Below are 24741 nucleotides of genomic sequence, written 5' to 3' on the forward strand. Positions count from 1 at the left end.
CTGCAGCATGTGTGATTGCTTGCTTAAGTAAGTTTGATCAAATAAGCAATACTCTAAAGGAGCTGCACTGGCTGCCGGTGGAGCAAAGAATAATCTTTTAAGATTAATCTTATTTGTTTTAAGATACTCAACAATTTAGCTCCTGATTATTTAGTTGACCTAATTCACGTTTATGAACCTAAGAGGTATCTTCACTCATCTTCAGACAAGTGGCATCTTATTATCAAACCCTATAACTTAAAGACATATGGTTTAAGGGCTTTCTCAGTTATTGCCCCTATACTTTGGAATGATTTACCTATGGACATTAGATCAATCGACGATGTAAACAAGTTCAAATCTAGATTGAAGACCCTTCTTTTTAAGCAAGTTTATGAACTATCCTAGGTTCTCCATTTTGTACTTTTGTTATTATGTTTATATGTATAGGTATACAATTTTAGTCCTTTTTAAAGCACTGTAAAGCACTTAGCACTGAAAAGGATAGGCGCTATATAAATATTTTATTATTATTATTATTTGCCGAAATATCATTGAATAACCCTGACTTCCCTTCAATGTGAAAGTAGCCATTTCTTGTTTGACACATCTGTGTTTTCACTTGCATTGATATTTCATTGTTCTGCTTTGAGACACATGGTTAAACAATACTTACCAACAAGGAGTTGAGATACAACTTATCAACTTTTACTATTGTCATCATCCAATTACAGGTTGGAAGTATTCCTGTATTTAGTCACTAGTATTTAGTATTTAGTATTTAGTAGAGTCTGAGTGATTATACCAACATAAGCCCATCAAAGTTTTTTTAATGAGCTAAAAAATATATGAAGAAATAATTGGTTTTAAAACTTCAGAGAGTTCCATCAGAAAAGGAAGCAAAGCAAGTGACCAAACTACTGTCTCACTCACCGCATGAAACAGGCAATACCCAGAGTGCTTTCGTAGAGCTTGACCCATGTTCAAAATGGCAGATTTTACAGTGAAAAGTTCGATTTTTAAAAAAAACAGTAAGCAAAGGCTATTATTTTCAAAATTTAGGTTAACTCATTGCAAAAGCAAACCTGAGGACTTCTTGCAATGAAATTGTACGATTTTCTGTCCTTTGTTACTGTCTATTAATATCAGTGTCACTGTGTAGCCGGTTGCAACCATGTCTAAGATTAATTGCAAACAAAGTCTGAAAACTTCATGTACCTCTGATCTGTTACTTTGAATTAATATCATAATAATTCATTTGTTTATATTTAGCAGTGAGTCGTATCTTATTCTCGTTGATGATTCACTTATTGTGCAACTGTACACACTTGCACGACAGGCTTAGTGATCGGATTTCATTATGTTAGAGACAGTTCTTTTAGAGGTCTTATCACTGCATGCTATCTTTTTTCATCGCTACACATCAGCTACCTATTCCTGCTAGGAACCAGACTAAAGTAAGCCATTTTATTTATTTGATTATTATAGTTAGCTTAAGGCCCATTTCCATCCGAGATCCTTTGCAGTCCTTTGTTTTTGTTTTGGAATTGTGCTATTGTTAAATTGTGAACTGTGATAGTCATTCACAAAACTATTAAAAAGAAAAACAAAGATTTGGTGAAGAACACAGTAAACAAATTTGCAGCTAAATATTTGAGACTGAAAAATCAGAAGTCGAGTCTGTGTATAAAACTTGTACAAAGCTTACTTGATGTTGCAGGAAATTGTTTGCCTTTAACACTAAATAAAATATAAACAAATAACCAATATTGGCCAAAACTGATTTACTTTATGCATTTCAATTATAGAATAATCACTTCTACAAATGCGATCACTTACATACATATCTCAGGATCTCAAGTAAAAATCAGTCAAATAATTATTCTCACCTCAAAAAAATCTCCCCGGAGTCTCTAGTTCCATCGTAGGAACAATGCAATAACATTTCTGCAAAAGCACTGTCTGTAGTATTACTGAAACCCATGGTTGTTTTCCTTGCCCTCCATAAATCATACAGACTCTCGAAGTCGAATAACCTTTGCCGAGCCGGGCAGACTTAGCCTTCCTGTAGACCGCTTCTTCGGCAGCATCAACTTTTCAAATGACGTTTCTCACCATCATACATGTAAGAATTAAAAACTATTTACTGATATGGATACTATGATGTTTGTTGTTCGCACATGATTCAAGATGGAACTTTGAAGGCCCTAATTAGTAAGATGGAAGAAGAGATCTGAGCGATTCCGCAACTACGAGGAAAATAGCACATTTTTCATAGATGAAAAATGATCCGGGCGCGCAAGGCATCTTGGTTGGAAATGGGCCTTTAAGTGGCATGATTATCTTTAGCCCATGTGTAATTTCATGATTCTATGCCATGTGCATCTAGGTTAAGAAGTGCATCTACAGGCATCGGTTTATTTAGGTTCCTTTCTTTGCCTTCTAGCGCCAGCAGGCAGTGCCTGTGGCAATGCGTTTTGTTTATGTGCGCGCATGCTGCCTCATGTTGTGTTGTAGATCACCACGCGCGAGAGAAATGTGCGAAAGAAGCGCGAGATTAAAAGACGAACATTTAAAACAAAGATGACAGTGCAAGGCTTAGCTTTTTTTCTACTTTTGTAAGAAGTTTACCTAACAGCGTGTATTTGAGGTGTTGAATGGTCACTGCATATGCAGGAGACAGAAACGAAGATAAAGAAGACGATTCTTGGAGACATAAAGGTTTCTTAACATCTAAACGAAAAATGCAACCGATGTGAAATCTTGCAACGGTGAAAAAAGGAGAACTCAAGTGAAGTATAATCTGCCTGAAGTGGAAGAAGCCTGTGAAACTTCAAGGTAAATAATATAATATAGCTGTACAAGTTGTGAGTGGGTCCTTTAAGATAAACCCAGGAGGCTGTATTTGATGGCTATTGAATGATATTTTCTAAGTAGTAAAGGTCTGTAAACATGAGATTGTAGGTGCTTGTGCGAACACACACGATAGTCAGCAGTAGCTATAACAGATCGTGAGCAAATGTCAATCTTATAGAATCCAGATTTTTAAATGCACAACAACGCACGTGGGAATTGCTAAACTCGCGAAAGCTATTGCATGAAAACAAGTCCAGTGACTCCTTTTTAATGTTCCAATATGATAATAACATTGAAAGGAATCGTCAGAAAAAAAATACAAAATTCTACGGAAGGACATTTGCGATGCGTGAAAATTGCCTTTTACTAGATTTTCTGCAATTCCTCTCCTTAAAATTTTTTTTAAATCTTTGTGCATTTTCCTTTTCAAGTGCCGAAAGCAATCACTAAGAAAAATCATGGGGTACCGTGCTAGTTTTCAAATTATTTGAGCCATAAGCTTAAAAATGCTCCTTGATAATCCTTTGAAAGCGTTGCCATGGAAACTGCTAGTGACAAAATGACACCTATTTTTGGATGGCCAATGATTATATAATTCAACCCTGTAGAAGTGTTCAACTGGCCTTGGTCAGTCTTTTTGTTGCATTCTTTCAAAGTTACAAACCATCAAAAAGATAAAAACTGATACTAGCCACCTTAAAAGCTTTGTGTGTTGAAGTTTATCCCGTTGTGACTTTCACGTCTCTATCACTGGCGTAGTTCGAACCACAACAAATCTCATTACGAGAAGTCTCATCGCTACGCGAAGCTATACGTCGAATTGGGCTTTTGGTTTATAGCGACTATGCAACTGTCAACCTCAAATAAACCATATGCGCCGAAATCGGCGAAATCATCAAATTATCTTAAAAGAAAGGAAGTTTGTTCTGAATAGTGCATTAGAATAAGAGAAGGTTTGAAACTTTAACATCACCAACGTAACGAAAGTAATTCGCAAACCTTTACTTAAAAAACAATGATCCTGAAAAGAGTGATTTCTGGTCTGATCAATTTGCGTCTCTAGTGTTCCAACGGCAAGCATTCTATCGAATCTCTTCCTTCCATAACTTCAGGGACTTTAAACCTAAAATTAGGTCACATGAATTGAAAAAGAGTAAAAAATATTCATTACTCAGATAATTCAAATTACTAACACACAAAAGTACACTTCGAAAGCAACTGAGGATCATGTTTATCACACCCGCCTGTTGCCACCGCATAATCGTGCAGGACGAGCTATGAACTGAGTAACGGAAGTTTCCTTTACAAATTCTAACTTACCCTGACATCTAAAAGTTAAATACTACTGATAGATTGCATTTAGTCGGTGGAGAAGACCCTCCTCAAACGAGATCAACACTAGCCTGTGGCTAGGTCAACACCGATGTACGCGTTTCTGCTGAGATGTGTTCAAATGTGTCACCTTTGCACAGTCACGTGTCTCCTGATTAGGCGACGAAACCACAGTGTACGGCCAGCGGTTCTTGTTTTCTTCTCATTTAAATATTTTGTTATCGGTGTTATAGTTATTTTCAGTCTTTTTAGTCTTTTATTACCATCATGATGATTTTCTAGGTATAAATCAGCGTCGAAATGTAAAATTATCTGTGGTTTTTGATTTTCAGGGGCGAAGAAAGCTGACAATCGGAAACACGTCCAGTTTGCAGGGTAACCCTTTCCTATAATTCTGACCATCTACCGGTAATCGTTTTCTGTTAAGTTGATGTCTTCACGGAAATTGTTGGTAATGAACACCCCTTGAGCGGTAAAGATTTCTTAACTTCTTCTACTTAGAGTCTGCAAGTCTGATCCTATAAGGACAACATTACTAAAAAGTTTGGGTGACATGACTCTGGTTTCAGGCAACACGACTTTTTTTTGTTAGAGGTGTTGTCGGAAACAAACACCCTCTGAGCCATAGAGATTCCTCAACTTACTTTATTTACAGTCCATAAGTCTGAGCTTATAAGAAAGACATTACTGAAAAGTCTGGATGACACGACTCTAGTTTCAGGAGCCACGACATTATTATTTCATTTCCATTTACAGAATGTTATGCTATAATCTATTCAACCAAGACAATTTCTGTTAACTATCACACTACCTTATATTCTCAAATATGCAACGTTGTACTACAGGATTACTTTGACACTTAGGCAACTGAAAAAGTTAAGTGACCACAACAGACAGACTTTGTGATATTACCAATGATAAATTCCGAGTGTATAAATTGCTATGTCCTTTTGGCATAAACCATGTTCATGGGATTTTCTGGTGATTTCATCCATTCCTTTTTGAGTAATTGTTTTATCTGAGATAACCGCATGTTAGGATTTTCTGTTTTAAGCTTTGGCAGTTCACGCTCTTCAAATGCATTATATGCAGCTTTCATTCTCTTCTCCGGGTGTCGGTCAGTGGGAGTAGTTTTGCTGACATTCAATACCGCTATGGCATCTTCTACAGAGCGTGCTTCTACAGATCCCTCAGCTGCCATTAGTGCTGCCATCTGCTGATTAGGATTTTCTTCAAGAACATCCCTAGTTTCCTCATCTGCTTTTTTAGTTTTAGCTGTTGCAGAGGCAGCTGCAGCAGCTTTTCTTTCACGTTCTGCCTGAATCTCTGCAACTGTCATTTTAGGACGAACACTTGGACCTGACTTTGACGATTCACTTTCCTCAGCTTTCAGGGCTTCTTGGTTGGCTACCTTGCGCTCTGTTGCTTCCTGCCGTTTGCGTTCTTTATCATCCTTTATGGGAAGAGTACAAATTTAAAAATAAGATTAATCACTTCATTTGAGCACTTAAATCATGAACCACATTTTGCAACTTAAATGCCAGCAGTCGAAATAAGACTTTCAGCCAATTTCTAATCTTCCATCTGTAAATATTCACTTCATAGCCATGCAATCAATGATAGACAATTGTCCTGCTCTACTGAACTTTAATTTAATTTGCATGATAACAATGAAACTAACTTAAGCAATCAATTGAACATCAAAGTGATCTTTCCAGTAATGAACACTACTTGAGTAGTAATGAAAATAAGGCCTGAAAAAATTCAGGCCTGTAAGCAATCAAAACAACCAAAAAGTATGTACATAAACCAAGAGGCACAACAGGGTGTCACAAAGGCCAGAACAAGTCAAAATCATGCAGAACCAGGGCTTATTTTCTGAGTTTCTGATTAGTAAGGGGACATAGTGAATTGTTACTATAAATCTGAGGCTTAAGCTATTGCAGATTAACAATTCATCCAACAAACCCCTACATTTTTAATCCTTTGTTTCATAACCCTGACTGGGTATCATGAAAATGCAGACCCTTGAAAACTCATGAGTGAGGTGCCCAAAAACCTCAGTTCCCCAAGTGTTTTGAAAACTCAGATCTCCTAAAAACTCAGAACCCTGGGTAACTTGAATACTCACATCCTCTATACTGACTTACATGTAATGGAGCCATTTTAAATGTTATTGGGCTCAATTATTTAAATCACAAAATAGAACAGTCATTATATAACTATGGTCTTTTCTAGAATAAAGAAAGGAGGAAATTGAAAAATTTGATAGGCTATGTCCATGAAATCATATGAAATACTTGCAAAACTTCTCAAAGGGTAAGGTTCATTCAGAAGAGGTATATAAACTTGTGTGATTCCTGTCAAAACACAGTGACTGGATACTTGTGTTTCAAAATATTACTAATAATAATGAAAATATTCGACCCTAAAAATGTCATGATACAAAGATGGAATTCTTCTAAAATGCACAATTAACTAGCAAGGAAATGACTGTTAAACAAACATTGAAATAGTCTGTCCATAATTACAATACTTGATCAGCAGGGATTTGCTAAAGCAAAGGCATAGAAAAAACCAGGAAAGATTTATTACTCGACGTTTCGAGGTCATCGTGACTCCATTATCAAGAGACTAGTTTAAAAACATGCAAATAAGGAAAGGTACAAGAATAGCATAAATTAGACCGAACGGCTTAAATAAACACCTTGGCGCGGATGGAATCCGTTTGCACGTTCAGTGTTGGCTTACGCATGCGAATATACAACATTTCATTAACAAGGCAATCAAATTTGCCGTTACATTTCGTGATGACGTTGAATTGCTCGATCAAGCGTTCAGAAATGCCTGAACGCTTGATCGAGCAATTCAACGTCATCACGAAATGTAACGGCAAATTTGATTGCCTTGTTAATGAAATGTTGTATATTCGCATGCGTAAGCCAACACTGAACGTGCAAACGGATTCCATCCGCGCCAAGGTGTTTATTTAAGCCGTTCGGTCTAATTTATGCTATTCTTGTACCTTTCCTTATTTGCATGTTTTTAAACTAGTCTCTTGATAATGGAGTCACGATGACCCCGAAACGTCGAGTAATAAATCTTTCCTGGTTTTTTCTATAATTACAATAATCACTCAAGGTGATGGATTGTTGAAGTAATTAACTGCCTCATTAACTCTGCAATGTTATGTTTGTTTTCCACACCACTGTTTTTTTTTTCAACTGCTAACCACATTTTGTCAATAAAACAATCTGATTATGATTCTTTCTTTTGTGACATCACTCATTTTAACATAGTAGACCAAAATTAGCCTTTCCTCATTATATTTATATGTAAAAATGGTTAACCATGAAAAAATCTTGAAATTGGATCTAGATTTTTGAGACACACAGGGATTGAGTTTTTGAGACACTCAACGATCTGAGTGTTTGCGACACTCAGCAATTTGAGACACTGACTCAGGTAGTTGAGTTTTGGATACACCCAGGGATTTGAGTTCTTGAGACACTTGGAGATCTGGGTTTTTGAGACACTCAGGGATTTGAGTTTTTAGACACTCAGGGATTGAGTTTTTGAGATACAATGATCTGAGTTTTTGTGACACTCCACGATTTGGAACCCTCGGGGATTTGAGTTTTTGAAACATTCAGGAAACGGAGTCTTTGAGACACTCAGGGATTTGAGTTTTTGAGATATTCAGGGACACGAGTTTTCAAAATACCCAGGGAACTGAGTTTTCTGGGTCTGAGTCTTCAGGACACCCAGGGTTTTGTGTTTATTCAGGGTCTAAGGTCTGAGTTTTCATGACACCAATCCTTGCTACACTACCACCACCCTTTTGCTAATGCACTTGAAAGAGTCATTGGCTGTCCTGTCGCCCAGTACAGGTATCAAACCTGTTATTTCGATATTGAACTGCAAAATAGAACTGTAAGGCACTTCAATCTGTACCCCAAACTTTAAGGAGCTCGGTCACTGAGAATCGATTCTAAAAAATTTAGCTCACATTTAAGAAGTTCGCCTGCACTAACTCAGATATTCTCCTCAACTCAAAATTCATTCATTTACCTTACTTAAAATTATTAATCAGTTCCATGTCCTCTTCGTTTGAGTCTACTTGTACTTTCGAAATAACTTCCAAGCCAAATGAATATTAGTAACACCTTTATTTAGACACAATAAAGTTTAATGCTGAACAGCTTGTGGTCGTGTGTAAATCCAAATCAACTCTAAATTAAATAAATTCAAATGATGATAGTTTTTGAGGAGAGGGAAAAACCGGAGTGCCCAGGGAAAAACCTCTCGGAGCAGAGTAGAGAACCAACAAACTCAATCCACTTATGACGCCGGGTCCGGGAATCGAACCCGGGACACATTGGTGGAAGGCGAGCGCTCTCACCACTGCGCCAACCCTGCTCCCCCAGAGGCCACAATTAGTAGTCAAGTTTGAAAGTTCATTTGTCTCGATTTTAAATCTAACAACTGACAACAACTGCCGTAATTTACCTACAAACACGAGCCCACCTTCCTTTGCTGTTTCCTCATTACATGTTTGTCATTATCCTCCCAGTATCTATCTTCTTCTTCCTTCTGTTTTCTTTCTTTTTCCGCAAGTCTAGCAGCATCTTTCCTAGCTCTAGCTTCCTCAGCCTTTGAATTTGTTCCTTTAAATTTTTTGGGCATCCTTAGAAAATGCACTTATAGAAGAAGCTTCTTTCGAAAGCTAGATAACAGTAGTTGTGTTTCTTTCTTCAGGCAACCAGCTATGTAGCCAGGCCTTATAAAGGTCTGTGACCAAAGGTAGACGGGGAAGTGGGAACTGGGACGTGGAACGCAAGGACATGGGACGCGAGAACGTGGAACGCGGGGACGTGGAACGCGGGAACGCGAGACGCAGGGACGCGAGACGCGGGGACGTGGAACTCGGGGACGTAAAACTCGGGGACTTGGGGAAGTCGGAACTCGGGGATGTGTGGGACTCGGAGAAGTGATGAACAAAGAAGAGCTGTTTTTTGCGCTGAATTTGTAAAAGTATAATTTTCGGTGGTGTTGAGAAAAGTATTTTGTATGTTGGAGAACTTGACAGTCGTGGCAGATGATTTCCAGCGTCCATGGTTCGGCCGGATACGTTTCTTTGCCTATTTCACCGCGAGAACTCTGGGCACAGAATAGTTTTAACGTGAGGGGTCTTAGACAACGTGGGCAGCCATGGAGGACTTTCCTGGTAAGTAACTGTTGTTTCTTGTTGATCCTACAACATCCGTGCCTTATCCTTGCAAATTATTTCGATGCTGACGTTTACTTCAGGAAAACCGTTGTCCGAAAATGTATAATTCTTTCATTTTCATTCCTAGAATGTACAGATAATTCTCGTAATGATCTCGTCCTGGAAAGTGAATGGGAACCGGAGAAAAGTTTGTGTGAAGAATCCGAAGATTTGAGAAAAGAGATACTCACATGCAGGGAAGTCCTCCATGGCTGCCCACGATGTTTTAAAAGACCCCTGCGTTGAAACTATTCTGTACCCAGATTTCTCACTGTCAAATAGCAGGAAAGCATATTCGGACGAACCATGGACGCTGGAAATCATTGGCTACCACTGACAAGCTCTTAATTATATTTCACAAGCTCTAAATTATATTTTACAAATTCAGAGCAAAAATCGGGAGTAGTTAGTTTATTTAGTCCCTGTGTCCCCGCGCGTCCCACAGTCCCCGCGTCCCGCCTCTCAGAGTCCCCCGTCCCCGGGTCTCAGGTCCCCGAATCCCTAGTCTCCGGGTTCCACGTCCCCGCGTCCCACGTCCCCGCGTCCCACTTCCCCGCGTACCACCTCCCCGCGTCCCATCTCCCCGCGTCTCACGTCCCCGCGTCCCACGTCCTCGCGTCTCCCGTCCCAAGTCCCAAGTCCCCGAGTCCCGAGTACCAAGTCTTCGAGTCCCAAGTCCCCGAGTCCCAAGTCCCCGAGTCCCAAGTCCCCGAGTCCCAAGTCCCCGAGTCCCAAGTCCCCGAGTCCCAAGTCCCCGAGTCCCAAGTCCCCGAGTCCCAAGTCCCCGAGTACCAAGTCCCCGAGTACCAAGTCCCCGAGTACCAAGTCCCCGAGTCCCAAGTCCCCGAGTACCAAGTCCCCGAGTCCCACGTCCCAGTTCTCACATCCACGTCCTACCTTTAGTCACAGCCGTTACAAGGTAAACCGTTCATGTTAGGTCCATATCATGTCCCAATAACTAATACACATTAATACTAAGTATTATTACATTCATGTATGTTGCGCGTTATGTCTATGTAACCTTGTTCTATCATTTACCTTTGTTCTCCCTCATTAAACCCCACCTAGCCCAGGTAACCAATGTTCTACCACGTTTACCATCATCTACCCTAGGTAACCCATGTTCAACCACGTTTACCACCATCTACCCTTTGTTAGCCGTGTTCTACCACGTTCACCCACATCTACCCTACGTAAAGCTCTGTTCTACCACGTTTACCATCATCCACCCTAGGTAACCCATGTACTACCGCGTTTACCCCCATCTACCCTAGGTAACCCCTGTTCTCCCGCGTTTAACATCACCTATCCTAGGTAACCCATGTTCTTCCACGTTCACCCTCATCTACCCTAGGTAACCCATGTTCTTCCACGTTCACCCTCATCTACCCAAGTAACCCCTGTTCTACGTATGATGCATGATCCTCGCAGTAGAGAGCGCTATTTATGCAATAGCGAAAATCAGACCTGAAAAAAGTCAGGCCTGTACGGGATTCGAACCACTGACCTCTGCGATACTAGTGCAGCGCTCTACTAATTGAACTAACAAGCCAACTGAGAGCAGGCCGTTAAGTTAATTCGTAATGAACCCGTGATGATAAATCAGATACAATGGATATAACCCCCGTTCCACCACCTTTATCATAATCTACTATGGGTAACCCATCTTCTACCAAGTTAACCCTCATCTACCCTAGCTAACCCCTGTTCTACCACGTTTACCGTCATCTACCTTAGGTAACCCATGTTCCACCACGTTTACCACCATCTACCCTTTGTTAGTCATGTTCTACCCCGTTCACCCAAGTCTACCTTACGTAACCCCTGTTCTACTACGTTTACCATCATCTACCGTAGGTAACCCATGTTCTACCGCGTTCACCCCCATCTACCCTAGCTAACCCCTGTTCTACCGCGTTTACCATCATATACCCTAGGTAACCCATGTTCTACCACGTTCATCCTCATCTACCCTAGGTAACCCCTCTTTTACCACGTTTACCCCCATCTACCCTAGGTAACCAAAGTTCTACCACGTTAACCCTCATCTACCCTAGGAAACCCATGTTCTACCACGTTTACCATCATCTACCCTAGGTAACCCATCTTCTACCACGTTTACCCCTGTCTACCCTAGGTAACCCTTGTTCTACCACGTTTACCATCATCTACCCTAGGTAACCCATGTTCTACCATGTTCACCCTCGACTACCCTTGGTAACCCGTATTCTACCACGTTTACCATCATCTACCCTAGGTCACCCATGTTCTTCCACGTTCACCCTCATCTACCCTAGGTAACCCCTGTTATACCACGTTAACCCTCATCTACCCTAGATAACCCCTGTGGTACCACGTTTACCATCATCTACCCTAGGTAACCCATGTTCTACCACGTTTACCATCATCTATCCTAGGTAAACCATTTTCTACCCCGTTTACCCCCATCTACACTAGGTAACCCCTGTCCTACCACGTTTACCATCGTCTACCCTAGGTAACCCACGTTCTACCACGTTCACCCTCATCTACCCTAGGTAACCCCGGTTCTACCACGTTTACCATCATCTACCCTAGGTAACCCATGTTCTAGCATGTTTACCCTCATCTACCCTAGGTAACCCATCTTCTACCACGTTCACCCTCGACTACCCTTGGTAACCCGTATTCTACCACGTTTACCATCATCCACCATAGTTAACCCCTGTTCTACCAGGTTTACCATCATCTACCCTAGGTAACCCATGTTCTACACGTTTACCCTAGGTAACCCATGTTCTACCCCATTTATCCCCATCTACACTAAGTAACCCCTGTCCTACCACGTTTACCATCATCTACCCTATGTAAACCACGTTCTACCACGTTCACCCTCATCTACCCTTGGTAACCCCGGTTCTACTACGTTTACCATCATCTACCCTGGGTAACCCATGTTCTACTACGTTTACCATCATCTCTCTTAGGTAACCCATGTTCTAACACGTTTACTACCATCTACCCTTTTCCAGTCATGTTCTACCACGTTCACCCACATCTATCCTAGGTAACCCCTGTTCTACTACGTTTACCATCATCTATCTTTGGTAACCCATGTTCTACCACGTTTACTACCATCTACCCTTTTCTAGACATGTTCTACCACGTTCAGCCACATCTATCATAGGTAACCCCTGTTCTACCCCGTTTACCCCCATCCACACTAGGTAACCAATGTCCTACCATGTTTACTATCATCTACCCTAGGTAACCCACGTTCTACCACGTTCACCTTCATCTACCCTAGGTAACCTCGGGCGCGTTCAGTCGTCTTGTTGGCTCGTTTGTCGGCAATTGTCGTAACAGTGTCAAATAGGTCAGTTGGTATAAATTGTTTCAGTTGGTCGTGTAGTTGTCGTAGTTTGTTTCTGTGGCGTACTATCGACTATCGTACTATCGACTGAGGTGCTCGGTACCACAGCCACCGAAACTCTACGGTTTGCCGAAACTACACAAACCTGGTTTCCCGATGCGACCTATTGTTTCTTTCTGTGGCTCTCCCACATACCAACTATCCAAGTACCTGACGATAATACTACAACCGCTAACCGACAAATCCAGACATAAACTACAATCCACTGAAGACTTCATTAACGCTAGCAAGACTGTTCAGATACCTGACGACTACAAACTAGTGTCATTTGATGTGAAATCACTGTTCACAAGTATTCCACTTCAATTGGCATTACAATGCACTGAGACTGCAATCCGACAATCTACCGACCCACTACCGCTACCGAAAGACGACATCATGGACTTGCTAAACATTTGCCTAACGTCTACTTACTTTCAGTACAACGGTAAACACTACAAACAGTTACACGGCACTGCCATGGGGTATCCAGTTTCTGTTGTTATAGCAGAAATTGTGATGCAGAACATCGAGGAACGCGCCCTTTCGACTTGCCGACAAACGATACCGCTTTGGTTACGTTGCGTTGACGACACATTCACCGCCGTTCGACACACGACGAAATTGACGCATTCCACAACCACGTTAACGTACAAAACACTGACATACAGTTTACCAGAGAAGTCGAAGAAAATGGCAAACTTCCTTTTCTAGACTGCCTGGTAAGCCACAACGACAACTCATTGCGAACGACAGTTTACAGGAAACCGACACACACCGACAGATTACTAGACGAGTCATCCTACAACCCTACATCACACAAAGCCACAACTATCAGAACTCTAACACGACGCGCACAACTAGTATGTGACTCGACAGACAGCTTATCCGACGAGAACAAATACCTTCACCGTGTTTTTACGAAGAAAAACTACAACAACGACTTCATCCGACGAAACACTCACTGACCCACTACCACTACCGAAACAAACGACACCGCAACCCCTACGACTACAGCAACCATACCGTACATAAAAGGCATGTCTGAAAACATCTCGCGCATCTTACTACCCTTCAATATTCGCGTCGCCCACAAACCCATCACCACACTACGTCAGTTACTAACCAACGTTAAAGACAAAGACGAACCGAGGAACAGACAGGGAACGATTTATAAGATCAATTGTTCCGACTGCCAAACATCCTACATCGGTGAGACTGGCAGAAACCTCACAACAAGACTGACTGAACACAGACGGGCGACAAGGAAATGTGATGTCAGCAATCACATTACTGGACACCATCGACTTACCAACCACAACATTGACTGGGACTCTGCGCAATGCCTAACCTACAGCACTGACTATTTTCAACGACTGACTCTGGAAAGCTGGTTTACTAACTTAGAACAGACTCCCCTAAACAGACGTCAACAGCTACCCGCTCCATACAAACGACTCATTCACGACATAAACATCACAAACGACCGAAAAAGAACGACCTAACTTTACCGACAGATCAAAACAGACCAATCACGACCGACTTAAGTCACTTTAGTCTTACAGCCAATAGCATCACGGCAAAACCAACCGATCATTTCACACGAACTCGAATAAGAACATTCTACTGACAACAATCATTCACTTGACTCTGATGATGACTTCCGCACAGGTTGTCGAAACGTCAGTCACTACCACCGACAACAGTCCCTCTCAGGTCTACACCCACCCGGACGATCAGACTACACCTTCACATAATTTAATTTAATTTAATCACTGCCAAGTGGACATCTTACTCGTTACGAGGGATTGCCAACACACACACCCTAGGTAACCCATGTTCTACCATGTTTACCCCTATTACCCCTATCTACCCTATGTAACCCATGTTCTACCACGTTTACCCCCATCCACCCTAGGTAACTATGTTCTACGACGTCTACCCCCATCTACCCTAGGTAACCCATGTTCTACCACGTTTACCCCCATCTACCTTAGGAAACCCATGTTCTACCACGTTTACTCTCATCTACTCTAGGTACCTAATGTTCTACCCCGTTTACTCGCATCTACCCTTTCTTAGCCGTGTTCTACCACGTTCACCCTGATCTACCCTAGGTAACCCATGTTCTACCACGTTTACCCTCATCTTCCCTAGGTAACCCCTGCTCTACCATGTTTACCATCATCCACCCTAGGTAACCCATGTGCTACCACGTTTACCCCCATTTACCCTAGGTAACCCATCTTCTACCACGTTCACCGCCATCTACACTTGGTTAGCCATGTTCTGCCACATTTACTCTGATCTACCCTAGGTAACTCATGTTCTACCACGTTTGCCACCTTTACCACGTTGACTTGGTTACCGGTGTTCTACCCCGCACACCCTCATCTACCCTAGGTAACCCATGTTCTACCACGTTTACCCTTATCTACCCTCATTTACTCATGTTCTACCCAGTTTACCCCTATCTACCCTTGATTAACCATGTTCTACCACGTTCACCCTTATCTACCCTTGGTAACCCATATTTACCACGTTTACCCCCATCTACCATTGGTTAGCCATGTTGTACCACGTTCACCATCATTTACGGTACTCAAAGGGGTACCGGAGGGCAAAAGGTAGAGGGGTCGACCGCGGCAGACATGGCGCATAACTGTGGAAAAGGAGGTTAAGGAGAAAGAATTAAGAACTTGGGCAGAGGCAGCATCGTTTGCAGCAGACAAGATAGCTTGGAGACATACCTTTCAGCCCAATTCTCCATTAGGAGATCGGGCAATATTTTCAGTACTGCAACAGGTGAAAATGTAAAAACTGAGAAATAATAACTTACGATAATTCATAATGCATCAAATATTGTTGTTTATTCATTGTTGGTCTAAACACTCCAGGTGTTCCAGTATGCCTCAGCTAAATGTGGGGAATATCTGATGTTAGTCCCTGAATAACATTTCCCAGTGATGTGTATGTGCAAGCTCTCACATGTAAACTCAAAATTTTAATTGCATCATCTAGTGTAAACGTTAATCTAGAACCACACCTCTATTTGGAATTGAATCTCTCACACCATTTATTACCAGCGGCACAGGCAGTGTACTCACCTTGTTTGATTGTAGCATCGTAATGTCCGCAAGCCGTTGCATCAAATGCAAGGTATAGTGGGGATGTCGCTATAAAACAATCTGGGACAAAACTTGTATAGGGAAAAGACGCCAATGATGTTATTACAACCACTGGGATTTGAAGCAGGTCCCCACAAACTCTCACAACAAGGTCGCCGAGATTGCAGCTAAACGTCCCACGCTCTGTAAAGAGTTCCGTTTCCTCGTTCAGTGTAGAGGGGTCCACCCCTGCGATCAATTGATAACTTTCATTACTTTGTATTTGATCTACAAAGAGTTGTCTCAATATGTATGTATCGTCCTCTTCGCAGCCTCCTTGTAAACCCAAATCTTCGAGGTGCGACGCAAGAGCAGGATTCTTGTTAATGAATTCTGGGAGTCTTGCAATTGCCTTACAATACTGGTGAAAACACAGTCACCATCTCCGGAACGGGATCAACTGTAAGTCCAAACGAGGCAAGGTTTCTTGAAAGATTGAAGCGCTGATTATTTTAATTCTCCATTCCTTGTTTATTGTCACCGGTCAATGAATTTTGGGTTATAATCTGCATGAAGGGTAAATCAAAAAAATCGGCTGATTTGTCCGTGACAGTGTTAGTAATTTTTTCAAGCACTCTATAAAGTTGATCGGTCGTGTGTAATATTCTCTTTGCTATAGCATCAGAGAGAAGATGTCTTAGATCATCCCCCATTAAAATCATTGCGTCATCCGCTTGCTGGTCCCACGACATAGATGAGGCGTCTTCAGCGTTGGCAGTCACATCAATGTTCATTAAATCATTTAACAAATTGTTATTGTTTCTCTTGGCGGTTCTATCATTTGCTGCCTGGTCGTTTTCTACTGGGACATCTGGAACCACGCGATAGTTTTTGAAATGCTTTTCTCCTTTTCTTCTCGTGTTCAGGTAATGAAAAAGGACTGTTAATATAGCAACTGCAAGTTCAGGACAAGCAACAGATGTCCCACATAGCAGAGATCTGTTTAAGCTTCGGTGAACTCTCTCGTTTCCCGCCGTTACTGCGCCCGGCTCTATACTAGAGAGACAGTCAGTAGCGATGTGCCTTATTAACTTCACTATTTCATTTGATAGAGATTCAAAAGTCTCGCTCGCTAAGATTGTTTTCCAGCTTTCGCAGAAGGTGTCCAGATTTTTGCCTAAAACTGAAGGCTCTGGAGTTTTTAACTGGCGTTCATCTCCCAAATCCCCATCTTGTCTGAAAACCAGGGAGAATTCTTTGCAGAAGGTCTTGGAAAATTCATTTCCTTTTGGTATCATATTAGTCACGCGTTGTATAGCGTGGAATAAATAAAGTTTCACCGGGACGTCGCCCATTATATATTGTTTCTGCTTTCTTGATTGACAACAATTGTCGACGTGCACTGACTTTAAGTTTCACCTGTTTCGATTTTTCACGTCTCGCAACAGATCTTTCACTTCTGAATAACCTGTGGACTTTGTCAGCCTCCACTCTACGATTTCGTTTTCTCATTTAACAAAAGTAAAAGAAAGCCGAATTGTTTAACATAGCGGCCATCCGTGTCACGATAGGAACCACTATTTTTTCCAACTTTATAGGTGTGATCAAAGGATAAGGACGTTGCTTCCATCTTTTCCGTTTCCTCCCGGTATAGCAGCCTCGTTTCCTCGAAACGATCTAGGTATATTTTTATTAACTGGGAATCAGAAGGAAAAGAAAATATCAGGTCCTCGTAAAAAGTGATGCGTTCTTCGTCAGTCCGATTTTGAATACCTGAGGTCTGCTTTGATGATAAATGAGAAAGAAAGCGTTTATTTCTTTCCGAAAACTCTCTGAAGTTCAAGTTTGCAATGATTTCACTTATCTGTAGAAAATTATTATGCTCCAAAACCAAAGTCTCCATTAAATGAATGATATCCATACTGCAACAGGACCTGTGATATTTCTTGAAGGGAAAAAGGTTTGAAATAGACTCAGGTAGAACATTCAATATTGCGGCGGATCCAGAGAGGTAGCAACACTGGCTTTCAAAACCTTTGCACGTGCATCTTTAATAACGTTGGATAAGTACTAGTAAGCCGTCGATTTGTTCTTCAATACGCCTGTAAGTACATGGTTTTTTTTTTTAACAATTACAAAAATTTACCAGAACATACAGTACCGCCTGAGAAATGATCGATCTGGTTTACATTTCTGATTGGTGGCGAAATGTCCTCTGAAAAAAAGAAAAACAGATCTGGCCGGCTTATAATAGTGACCCGTAGTTCAATCAATCAATCAATCAATCAATACTTTATTTACCCACGTAGCGTCAAGGAGCTCATAGAGCTCGTTCAAAATACGTACGTGCCTCTAATATTAAGAATCTAAAAAACCTAATACATACTGTCAAAACCTAATCGATTAGAAATTAAAATAACTAACATTTAATATTAAAATTTAAGTTTGTACAGTAAAATTCGAAGTCACTTAAATACAGGTATAAAATGGTGAAGCAATAGCTTAAATAATTTAAAATTAAAATTAAAAATTAAGTTTGTACAATGAAATTGAGAGTCACTTAAATACAAGTATAAAATTGAGAAGCAGCTAAAGTTTCAATGTTCTCAATAGCTACTTAAAAAGGTTGATATCATTGGCCAGTTTTAGACTTGTAGGTAATCCATTCCACAGCTGCGCACACATATAAGTGAAAGATTTTTTCATAAAATTTAAATTAAATTTAGGTGCGCACAAATTAATGCCGGTTCCTCTCAGGTTGTACATAGTTTCCCTAAAACTAAAAAAATCTCTGATATATTTGGGACCGTCGTTAAATAGTTTTGTTGTATTAGGTCATACTTTTAGGTGATTGGATTTTTCCTAAGAGATATCACTCCAAGACTTCTTCCAATGGCTTCAGTTAGAAACAGTAACTTAAATAATAAAAACTTTCATTACTTTACTTTGTAACTAGTCGAAATCCACAAATCTGAAATTCGCACTTTTATTAGCGATTCGCTAAAAGCCAATGTACACAAACAAGTTAAATATACAGAACAGGAAAGCAAAACGAAATACAAATAAAACAGGAAAAATGACGGATAAAATAACGAAACTTACAAGATTATGTGGCGACTACGACGACTAAAACGTAATGACAACGGCGACAAGAAAACTACGGCAGAAGAAGCTATACTAAACAATAGAAACAATGCACAAAAAATGAACACGAAAATATGAAATGTGACGTAACCTAAATGACTGGCAAAACTGATAAAATAACAAATATACACGGAATAACTGAAAATGGAAAACAATGTACAAAGGACGTGAATGTAAAACAAAGGTGAGGCGCCGTGACTACAGTAACTTTACTTAGTCGTGATACCAGGGGCGTTTCTCTCTTGGGTAAACTGACTGCATAAATGCTCGAAGTGGGAGTTTCGTTATCGTTAAGAACCCCGTCACCCTTCCCGAGGTTTCTTATCTAAACTTTTGCGAAATGCACTTTAGTTAGGCATCTTTTCCCCTGAAAAAATAATTAATCAATTCTTCTTAAGTGCGTTACCAATCGAATTTCTAGTCCCTTATATTGTCCATCAAATCCCAAATGACCTGAAACTTATTACACTCAAGGCAAATTACTAATTCAATAACTTTTTACAAGATAAAACGATAAACGAGCGATGTTATGCTGAAGAGAAAGAAGCAACGGAGATGTACAGGGTGAGAAAGATAGCATTAAGTCTATGGGAACAGCATGAGTAAAGTACGGCTTTAGAAGGGTTGCTCGTGGCTTTTATCTTCTCTTGCATTCAGAGGAAAATAAAACAAAATGTAAAGTGATTTTCAATCTACTTTGGAAGCGCTACTTAACGCTTCTTTTCCCAATTTTGAAAAGTTAAACAAGTTTAAGTGGTGCGAGGCGGTCATTCTCAAGATTGTAAATGAGCCGAACGCAGGCGATATAGGCATCGTAGCGGAAAAAGAATCGAGCAGTGCACTTATTATGTTAGCCCGAATTGAGACGAGCGTAAAATGAATTTTTTTTTTTTGTGCGCCAACTTGGCAGCTATCTGTGCAGCTTACCCAGATGAAAGATTAAAGGGCTTTTGTCATGATGCTTTTGACCTAATTACAAAAGTGTGTAATAAGGAAATGTTTTCCGCAGATAGCTCAACATCAGTTAGATTTATAACTTTTACTACACTTGTAAACAAAAACTAATAACAAATTGTCCATGTTCCACGTATTTGCAGAGTTCCTGTCGACGATAGCAATTCTGATCCCCTCAGCCTTTTCTAGATTCCAAGTGACCTTTATAGGCCATCAACCTGTTCTTCAATACGCCTCTTAATCCATGTATATATTTTGGCTTCGATAAGTAATAAGCCATCATTCCCACGAGTTGTAACACGGCTTGAAACTAAGGCAAATGGGGTGAACGTGGAAGAACATGGGATACCTAGGATATATGAGGATTAACGTGGTAGAACATCGCTAATCTAGGGTAAATGGGGGTAAACGTGGTAGAACATGGCTCACTTAAGATAGATGAGGGCTAACGTGAAAGAAAATAACTAAACTAGGGTACATGAGGGTTAACGGGGTAGAACATGGTCAATCAAGGGTTAATGGGAGTAAACGTGGTACAAAATGGGTTACCTAGAGTAGAAGGGGGTAAACGTGTTAGAACATGGCTAACAAAGGGTAGATGGGGGAAAATGGGATAGAAAATGGGTTACCTAGTGGAGATGGGGGTATACGAGGTAGAACATCGGTTACCTAGGGTAGATGAGGGTGAACGTGGTAGAATATGGGTTACCTAGGGTAGATAAGGGTGAACATGGTGAAACAGGGCTAACCAAGGGTAGATGAGGGTAAACGTGGTAGAACATGGGCTACCTAGGGTAGATGGGGTTTAACGTGGTAGAACATGGGTTACCTAGGGTAGATGAAAGTAAACGGAGTAGAACATGGGTTACCTAGGGTAGATGGTGGTAAACGTGGTAGAACATGGGTTACCTAGGGTAGAGGAGGGTGAACGTGGTAAAACATGGCTAACCTAGGGTAGATGGGTAAACGGGGTAGAACATGGGTTACCTAGGGTAGAGAGGGTGAACGTGGTAGAACATAGCTAACCAAGGGTAGATGGTAGAAAACCTGGTAGAACATGGGTAACCTAAGGTATATGGGTTTTAACGAGGTAGAACATGGGTTACCTTGGGTGGATGTGGTGAACGTTGTAGAACATGGGTTACCTAGGGTAAAGGGGTTTTAACGAGGTAGAACATGGCTTACCTATGGTAGATGAGGGTAAACGTGGTAGAACATGGGCTACCTAGGGTAGATGGGGGTAAACGTGGTAGAACATGGGTTACCCAGGGTAGATGAGGGTGAACGTGGTACAACATGGCTAACCTAGGGTAGATGGTGACAAACGTGGTAGAACATGGGTAACCTAGGGTAGATGATGATAAACGCGGTAGAACAGGGGTTACCTGGGGTAGATGAGGGTTAACGTGGTAGAACATGAGTTACCTAGGGTAGATGATGGTAAACGCGGTAGAACAGGGGTTACCTAGGGCAGATGAGGGTGAACGTCGAAGAACATGGGTTACCTAGGGTAGATGATGATAAACGTGGTAGAAGAGGGGTTACCTAGGGTAGATGAGGGTAAACGTGGTAGAACATAGCTTAACAAGGGTAAATGGAGGTAAAGGTGGTAGAACATGGGTTACCTAGGGTAGTTGGGGGTGAACGTGGTAGAACATGGCTTACCTAGGGTAGATGAGGGTAAATGTGGTAGAAAATGGGTTACCAAGGGTAGATGAGGGTTAACGTGGTAGAACATGTGTTACCTAGGGTAGATAAGGGTTAACGTGGTAGAACATGGGTTACCTAGGGTAGATGGGGGTAAGCGTGGTAGAACATGGGTTACCTAGGGTAGATGGGTGTAAACGTGATAGAACGTGAGTTACCTAGGGTAGATGATGGTGAACGTGGTAGAACATGGGTTACCTAGGGTAGATGGGGGTAAACGTGGTAGAACATAGGTTACCTAGGGTAGATGGGGGTAAACGTGGTAGAACATGGGTTACCTAGGGTAGATGGGAGGAAACGTGGTAGAACATGGGTTACCAAGGGTAGATGAGGGTTAACGTGGTAGAACATGGGTTACCTAGGGTAGATGGGGGTAAGGGTGGTAGAACATGGGTTACCTAGGGTAGATGCGGGTAAACGTGATAGAACGTGGGTTACCTAGGGTAGATGATGATGAACGTGGTAGAATATGGGTTACCTAGGGTAGATGGGGGTAAACGTGGTAGAACATGGGTTACCTAGGGTAGATGGGGGGAAACGTGGTAGAACATGGGTTACCTAGGATAGATGATGGTGAACGTTGTAGAACATGGGTTACCCAGGGTAGAACAAACAATTGGGCCTTCAACATTGATAAAGGCAGTATAAATGCAGTTGTTTTTCTCGACCTGAAAAAGGCTTTTGATACCGTTGACCATACAATTCTTATGTCTAAATTACTCGAATATGGTATCCGCGGTATCGCTTATAAATGGTTTAGATCATACCTAGATCATCGCAATCAACAATGTTTCGTAAGTGGTTCGCTCTCAATTAGTCAAGTTTTCACTTGTGGAACTCCGCAAGGAACAATTCTAGGACCTTTGCTTTTTGTTTTATACATAAATGATCTTCCTAATTGCCTGTCTAATTCAGTTGCACGTGTATATGCCGACGATACTCACCTGACCTTTGCCAGTAACAACATAGAAATGATCAATGATGTTATGAATCACGACCTATCCAATGTTAATACATGGCTCACTGCAAACAAATTGACTCTAAATTCATCTAAAACTGAATTTATGTTAATTGGATCGCGGCAAAGGATAGGTACTTACGATACTTCCCCTAAACTAATTATAGGTGGTGACATAATTAAACAAGTTAGCTCGGTTACATCTCTGGGTGTGCATATAGACGAAAACCTTTCGTGGAATATGCACATTGAAAAAATAGCCAAGAAAATCGCATCGGGCATTGGAGCAATTAAACGTTGTAGGCCTTTTGTTAACCGAACCACGCTTTAGTCCGTTTTCAACGCCTTAGTTCAACCGTACTTTAAATACTGCAGCGAGGTCTGGGGGCATTGTAACAAGGGTCTTTCGAATAAGCTCCAAAAATTGCAAAACCGGGCTGCCCGTATTCTGACCTTCTTCAGTTATGACACAAGCGCTGATCCTCTTTTTTTGAGCAACTTAACTGGAGACGGTTAGATACTCAGCGACATATACAAGTGGCCACCGTGTTCTATAAATCTATACATGGTCTTGCGCCCGACTATTTTGGTTCTCTTTTCACTAAATATGATCCTCCTTATAATATAAGGAACTCTGAAAACAAACTAGCTGTTCCATTGCCCCGCACCAATTTCCTGAAAAATAGCTTTAGCTATAACGGTGAGCTTATCTGGAATAGCTTGTCCCCTGAATTGCGGCAAGCAAAATCACTTTAATCTTTTCGAAATGGTTGTCGCGATTTCTTCGTCTGAATCGACAAAACGCACACGCCATCTATGTAAAGCAGAATTTCTTTATTTTTTCTATTTCACTTTTAAATTTTAGATCACGTTTATATAGATTAAGGTAGATTATAATTGTAATACAAGACTGTAGTGATATTATTATTTATCTGGTGGATTTACCGTGTCTAAATAAAAATAAAGTTCAAGTTCAAGTTCAAGATGGGGGTAAACTTGCTAGAACATGGGTTACCTAGGGTAGATGAGGGTGACCGTGGTAGAACATGGGTTACCTAGGGAAGATGAGGGTGAACGTGGTAGAACATGGGTTACCTAAGGTAGATGAGGGTGAACGTGGTAGAACATGGCTTACTTGGGGTAGATGGGGGTCAACGTGGTAGAACATGGGTTACCTAGGGTAGATGAGGGTGAACGTGGTAGAACATGGGTTACCTATGGTAGATGAGGGTGAACCTGGTAGAACATGGCTTACGAACATGGCTTATGGTAGATGAGGGTGAACGCGGTAGAACATGGGTTACCTAGGGTAGATGAGGGTGAACGTGGTACAACATGGGTTACCTAGGGTAGATGAGGGTGAACGTGGTAGAACATGGCTTACCTAGGGTAGAGGAGGGTGAACGCGGTAGAACATGGGTTACCTAGGGTAGATGAGGGTGAACGTGGTAGTATATGGGTTACCTAGGATAGATGAGGGTGAACGTGGTAGATTAAGGGTTACCTAGGGTAGATGAGGGTGAACGTGGTAGAACCTGGGTTACCTTGGGAAGATGAGGGTGAACGTGGTAGAACATGGGTTATGTAGGGTAGATGAGGGTGAACGTGGTAGAACATGGCTTACCTAGGGTAGCTGAGGGTGAACATGGTACAACATGGCTTACTTAGGGTAGATGAGGGAGAACGTGGTAGAACATGGGTTACCTAGGGAAGATGAGGGTGAACGTGGTAGAACATGGGTTAACCAGGGTAGATGAGGGTGAACCCGGTAGAACCAAGGGTAGATGGGGGTAAACGTGGTAGAACATGGCTAACCCAGGGTAGATGGGGGTAAACGTGGTAGAACATGGGTTAACTAGGGTAGATGAGGGTTAACGCGGTATAACATGGTTAATCAAGGGTATATGGGGGTCAACGTAGTAGAATATGGGTAAATTAGGGTAGATGGGGGTTAGTGAGGTAGAATAAAGGTAACTTATAGAACAAGGTTTCATAGGACGTATCGTGGAACATACATGAGTGTAATAATACTTAATATTAATGT

General features: G+C 41.3%; 2 protein-coding genes and 1 long non-coding RNA gene across 5 annotated transcripts in view; all 3 read right to left on the reverse strand.

The window, feature by feature from the left end:
• Window positions 1-2626, reverse strand: part of LOC148732686 (uncharacterized) — a 47979-nt gene extending 45353 nt beyond the window's left edge. The window contains exon 1 of the mRNA XM_088759280.1: window positions 1869-2626. Coding sequence (XP_088615406.1) covers window positions 1869-1963 — 95 coding nt within the window. The 5' untranslated portion in view covers window positions 1964-2626. The remainder of the gene's footprint in view (window positions 1-1868) is intronic.
• Window positions 1-4659, reverse strand: part of LOC148732684 (uncharacterized) — an 82693-nt gene extending 78034 nt beyond the window's left edge. Inside the window, exons 1-2 of one of the 3 annotated variants that reach the window (XR_016000878.1) lie at window positions 4156-4659; window positions 3841-3958 (exon numbers count right to left, since the gene is read on the reverse strand). This is a non-coding gene — a long non-coding RNA (uncharacterized LOC148732684). Of the gene's footprint in view, window positions 1-3834; window positions 4097-4155 lie in introns of those variants that run through there. The other 2 variants (XR_016000876.1, XR_016000877.1) reach the window with 2 other exon arrangements.
• Window positions 4660-4798: 139 nt separating this feature from the next.
• Window positions 4799-8929, reverse strand: LOC111324407 (coiled-coil domain-containing protein 124). Its single transcript, XM_022927956.2, has 2 exons — window positions 8695-8929; window positions 4799-5620 (listed from the first exon to the last, which is right to left on the reverse strand). The coding sequence occupies exons 1-2, from the start codon at window positions 8851-8853 to the stop codon at window positions 5108-5110; spliced, it is 672 nt and encodes a 223-aa protein (XP_022783691.2). The 5' UTR covers window positions 8854-8929; the 3' UTR covers window positions 4799-5107.
• Window positions 8930-24741: the final 15812 nt, after the last annotated feature.

This window comes from Stylophora pistillata, chromosome 4, assembly GCF_964205215.1.
Source record: "Stylophora pistillata chromosome 4, jaStyPist1.2, whole genome shotgun sequence".
NCBI classification, from domain to species: domain Eukaryota; kingdom Metazoa; phylum Cnidaria; class Anthozoa; order Scleractinia; family Pocilloporidae; genus Stylophora; species Stylophora pistillata.

Excerpts from the sequence above, each read along its gene's own strand:
- LOC111324407 (XM_022927956.2), bottom strand. The coding sequence starts at position 8,853 with ATGCCCAAAAAATTTAAAGGAACAAATTCAAAGGCTGAGGAAGCTAGA. Across the intron at positions 5,621-8,694 it reads TGAGGAAACAGCAAAGGAAG|GATGATAAAGAACGCAAACG; the intron begins GTGGGCTCGTGT and ends CTTCCCATAAAG.